This window comes from Aptenodytes forsteri, unplaced genomic scaffold (genome assembly GCF_000699145.1).
Source record: "Aptenodytes forsteri isolate BGI_AS27 unplaced genomic scaffold, ASM69914v1 Scaffold223, whole genome shotgun sequence".
NCBI lineage: Eukaryota > Metazoa > Chordata > Aves > Sphenisciformes > Spheniscidae > Aptenodytes > Aptenodytes forsteri.
Window position 1 is genome coordinate 135,790 of NW_008794742.1, and position 5,870 is coordinate 141,659.

At 38.2% G+C, this 5,870-nt stretch overlaps 1 protein-coding gene across 1 annotated transcript in view; it reads right to left on the reverse strand.

Moving 5' to 3' along the window:
* Nucleotides 1-5,870, reverse strand: part of ADCY8 (adenylate cyclase 8) — a gene marked incomplete at its 5' end in the record, with an annotated part of 137,749 nt that overhangs the window by 47,835 nt on the left and 84,044 nt on the right. Inside the window, one exon of the mRNA XM_009273979.2 lies at nucleotides 1,611-1,808. Within this exon, the coding sequence (XP_009272254.1) occupies nucleotides 1,611-1,808 (198 nt within the window). The remainder of the gene's footprint in view (nucleotides 1-1,610; nucleotides 1,809-5,870) is intronic.

Consider the following 5,870-nt stretch of genomic DNA (forward strand, 5'->3'; position numbering starts at 1 on the left):
TGTGATGGATTTGAGCTTGGGTTTCCCCCCCCCCCCTTGTTTAAATTGCATTTAAATGAAAATCTACCCTTTCTGTGTAGACTTTCCTTTTGGCTGCTAATTGTGAAGTTGAAAATGACAAGTTTATATTCTGAATATAGGATCTGATTCTGGGCAGTGTTCCTTTACTCCAGCCCATGTTCAGGCCTCATTTTTGTTAAATAGTAATGTAAGACTAGATGAACTATTGATTAGGTCGCTCATTCAACAAGTTGTTTGTGACTAGGCTGTTTCCTCTTTTGCACAAAAAAATTCGAATATACCACCCCCCACCTTCTAGGTTAAATGCTATTTTGTCTAGACTTTTTCACCTTATTTTTTGACCTTGTGCCTTGAAAAGATTAAAGATTACTCATGACTTTTGGGCCTTTAGATGGTAATTCACAGGACATCAGAAATCTTGGATTTCACTTCCTCTGGGTCCCTGTCAGCTTTGCATGATGATTGCACTGAAAGAAATGTCTACATATCTTCTGTTGTAGCAGTAGTGGCTAATTCAACTTTGGATATTCTACCTTATATCTCAGTGTCGTAAATATCCTCATGGGGAAATTGTATCTTTTCCTTTTTTTAAATGAACCTTTCTTTTTCATTCTGCAGGATTGCTTGTGAAATAAGGGCTTAAATATACTTCAAGCAGAATTTTTCTTTTCCAGTGGTTTTCATTAAGCTTTCACCACTGATACCGCCTGAAGACTGGTCTCCCATAAGTCAAGTAAAAAAGTCTGTTTTCCAGTGGAGGTTAAAGTGATGATGGAGAAGTTGGCCTTCGTGCTTGCAATTCCCTGTTATTTTTCTTTCTTTTCAGTCTAAGTGTACATCCTATGACAGACCTGCTGCTGCTGCACTGTAATAGCATGTAAGTCAATGAAATCACTTGAGAACTCTGCAACCCCACCCCACGTCATCAGTTTGCAAGGAAAATCCTCACAATGCCTTATCTTTTTTAACTTACAACTTACACCTGGATGTAGACTGAAATAGAAATTAGTGAAATCATACTGCTGTTGAGAAGCAGCAAAGGCATGAACAATATTTACCTCTTAGAAGCAGAAGTTAAAAAAAGGATGTTTAAAACAAAGAGTTGACAAATTAGTTTTGACTTGAAATAAACATAGCAGCTGCCTAGAGGACATCAGATGGATCCTATGACTAAATGAAAGAAACGTATCTATATATAGATAGATAGATGTTTTGAATAGAAGTGTCAGTTTATTAATATGCTCAATCACCGTTTGTGCCAAAGCAACCTGTCATCTGACAGAAAACTGTTTGTACTAGACAGCAAATGAAACCCGGCAAATGGCTGTTGTTTTCAGAAGCAGAGTTTGCTCGGTGTAGGCATTTTCCAACAATGAAATGTAATCATTGCAGCATTATAACACCTGCATCATGACACTGTCTATTATTACCTCTAGCTCAGTCCCAACTTCTGAAAACTGAAACAAAATGAAAAAGAAAAACAAAACCAGGAAACAAACAACGCAAGCTAGAACCTACAGCTTCTCTACTTCAGTGGACATTTATTACAATTTGAGTTGTGAATAATGCAGCTACCAAGACCCAGCTACCTTATGCTCCAGGCTGGAGTCTTTAAACATCAGTGAAAAAGGCTTGATATGCTCTCTTCTCAATTTATCGCCACTCCGTAAGTCGATGGTGTGCTCTATTCGCTTGTTAATTTCCTCAGGCCCAGACTGGACATGCAAAGCTTGTGCAAGATGGTTTGGAAGCAGATTTATTGAATTTCTTGTTAGGGCAGCCAGAGTCTAGGGGAAAGCACATGCAAACAGAATAAACCTGCTGGTCCCCTTGGGTTAAAAATGCAATGTTTTAGATCATGTTACATTGCAAACCATTACAGCATTCCATGCAATTCATTCAATGAAATCTATAGAAGTGTAAAATAATGTCTGTTCCACTAAACACATACAGTACATTAAAGGGAGTACTTTAATGCCCACTTTTATACAGACTAGGAGGTTTGCTGCTGCACTGAACACTAGGAATATATTCCCCATTCCAGATTCTGCTAATTAATTATTGGAGCATGCGTGAGGGGAGTACACACCAAAATCACAGCAGGGTATCTAACTCAATGGTGTGTTTTAACAACTAAGAATGGAAGCTACAGAAAACAAATGTCACAAAACACGAGTAATGATGTTTTTCTTGATCTTAAAGTTACTGGATGTGTGTAGTTTAGGAACAGATCAGTTAGGCAGGAGTGAAGAAGGTGACATTTTTTGATTACTTCAGCATGGGTTTTCAAACAATATATTCTTCTTCACTACTCATATTTCAGCCAGTCTAGATTACAGTTAGGCTATATGATTTAATTTAACTGTAATTCATATTATTATTTTAAATATTATCTCAAATGCATTATTCCTTTGGTATTTCATTAACTAATCAAAAGAAAGAAAAGACTTTTGCACAGCTTTGCAAAGGAAAGCTAGCGGAGACAGTATGAAGGGTGCTTCACCTTCAGGAAAGAGGTAGAGTTTGCTTTCATAAAGAGAATAACTCAGTCCAGTTTCATGGTATCATTTCATGACACAAACTACAGTGAAGCAGCACTTTCCCACTTGAATGGGAAAATTAACTCTACTACCTGTGATATTCCCAAGGGTTAACAAATGTTAATGAATGGAAAGGATATAAACCTTCATACATCACAGCATAAGACATTTCAGAATTATTATGGACAAGAAATACACTTCTGCTTGACAAAAGTTATCCCATAGGTCCTTGCTGGAAAGATCTTCTGCTATATCTCCTTCTCAGCATTCTTGGGAACAGGAGTTTGGGATGGATTTATCACTAGATTTCTTTGGAAAGCCAATTCTTATGGATCATGGGATTACGTACAGAAAATGACATAGGGAGGTTTCCCTTGTTTGTTTTTAAAGTATAGTCAACAATTAAATTCTAATGAATCTTGGAGAGCACATTGAAACACAGGATGGATCTCAGGTACCCACTGTCAAACCCCAAGAGACAACTTTCTTTACAATCCTAAGGTAAAGTCCAAGGACTCTGTAGTCACAGATAGGATCTTGTTTTCTGATATTCCGTCTTTTGATGAGTAACTTAAAAGCCCAATATATAGACATAAAAGGACATCAGGACTGAAATCTTCTGTCTATTGAAGTGAAAAGCAATCTTTCTGTTTGCTTTAGTAGAAAATGAACTTCAGTAGAGAAGGTTTGGCAAACCACTCTACTCAAATCTTCCCTCCAGAAAAACAATATCATCAATATTTAGAGAAAAAAAGTATCAAGGAAACTTTTCTCATACTAAAGTTTCAGATATGCCTGAATCCATATCTTAGCCTTGGAGTTAAAGTGGAAACTCTAAGTCTGGAGCCAAATCTCAGGAAACAATCCATTGAGTCAACTGGATAAATACTGTATTACTAATACTAAGGCACTACTTCAGTTTAGGTGTTCCTACCTCTTTTAAACTGAGCTATGCAGAAAAGTTATTATCAACTTCTGGTGGCTGTAATTGCACAAGTGGGTCTGAAGTCACTGTTAAAGGACGAGATCACATCAGATGCTGTTGTGTGTGTTAATTCCTCATCATTAGTTCATATTGCTATATCTCCACTGGAAGTGAGGGTGCAGAAGGTCCCTAATGTTTTAGTTGGTCATTGTGTTTTATTTACATGAGGAGACTGATCTTAATTCATCCTAGTAAGTGACTATATTTTGCTTCAAATTATATTTTAAAATTTGATTAATATGAAGAACTGTCTTCTTGCTGAACGTATGAAGTGGTTTACAATTCGTGGTAGATGAACATGACATAATATCACCACTATGGCAACAGTGCCAGTAGTATTGGTGCAAAAATGGACTCTGAAGTTGCATTTATTTTCAGAGGATAACAAGGAAACTCATATTTGAGTTTAGTGGAGTCTTCTCTCCCTCACACCCATACACATCCTTAAGACAACAGCTTCCCTGTAATTAGTAATAACAATAATGAAAAAAATCATGCAAATTATTGTCCCAAGAATATGTTCTAACCACATATCCCCCTCTTTGCTCTGCATCTTTTAAGACGTTTTAAGATGTGTTATGCCAACGTAAAGAAATATTGGTTCTCCCTATTACCTCTCCTACACTTTTGTGAACAGCTCTATGGAAGATACAGTTGTGAATCCTACAATGGGCTTTTGAACTTTCCTGATGCTGACAATAACCATTCATCACACAGGAACATATACAAGGTTCTGTTAAGAAAAAGCCCAGCCAAACTCGCATCTGAGACTAAAAGATAAGATGAATTAAAACAAACAAATATAAACCTCCAACTTTAGAGATATTTTACAGAGATTTAAAAGAGGTAGCTGGGATTAGATTTTACTTCCTTCCGTAAAGTTTTCATGCAACAAGTCCAAGCATCCTGACCTCAACAAGAAGGGAAATTTTTAATTTAGAAAACTCTAGGAAGGCTTCAAATTATTGTTTTTCATACTGCAAACACCAGGTCTTGGATGGAAATAGGGAAATGCAAGGTCACATGTTTAAAGAGACAGGATATGGATAGGATTTTGGTCAAGAGGAAGACACCTAAATGAAGGTGTCTAGGTGTTTGGTGTCTAAGCTTCTGTTACTGGCAATATACACTCTGGATACTTTCAGTTGCCTAATCATATGCAGCTATGGTCAGCTGAGATGCCCTAGGGTATCCTGGACAACAGTCTGGAGCTAGAAGATATGGCACAACACCTACAGGAACCTCATGCACTGCTGGTCAGTGGTGGGGACCAGTTGGAGTGTGCTAGGGTATCTCAAACTGCAATAGACAGCCACAGTTAAGAAGCTGAATCAAACTCTTACTCAGCATGTTTCAGCATAGGTGTTTAGCACTATTTGGGACTTCAGAGTCTCTTACCTGGCTTCTAACTGATAGTCCAGATGATCACAGGTCTTTTATAGGCTCCTCGTCATATGGACGTCTCAGACACCCTAGACAACCGCATATAGCACTAGACCCTTATGTTTAGGAGCTGAGCTGTGTGGGAGATCAACACCTGGGACAGTCAGTAGATACACAAATGCAAGTGCCTTGGTTTTGAACTGAATTCCACCCTGTTCTTTACACTTGTCTGTCATCTTGACAGTCTTGAAGTATAATTTTTTGTGATAACATCGTAGCCATCACTAAAATATGCTTATACAAGACACAGACATTTTAATTTGCCTTTTTCCTAATTCATGTTGTTACAGGCCCATCAGATGCCTCCAGCACCACACACAGTGACCATATTATGCTTTCAGCTACTTCTTTTGGAAGGCCCAGAGAAGAAATCCAACTTCATCAGCTATTAATTTATTTTAGAGGAGGAAGCCTTAGAATCATAGAATCATAGAATGATGTCCTGGTTTCGGCTGCGATAAAGTTAATTTTCTTCCTAGTAGCTGGTACAGTGCTGTGGTTTGGATTTGACAGCACAATGAATATGTTGTTGACAACACACTGATGTTTTAGTTGTTGTTGGTCAGTGCTTACGCTAGTCAAGGACTTTTCAGCTTCCCGTGCTCTACTGACTGAGAAGGCTGGTGGTACACAAGAAGCTGGGAGGGGGCACAGCCAGGACAGCTGACCCAAACTGGCCAAAGGGATATTCTATACCATGGGACGTCATGCTCAGTATATAAACTGGGGGAAAGCTGGCCGGGGGGGCCACTGCTTGGGGACTGGCTGGGCATCAGTCGGCGGGTGGTGAGCAATTGCATTATGCATCATTTGTTTTGTATATTCTTTTATCATTATTATTATTATTATAATATTCCCTTCCTTTTCTGTCCTATTAAACT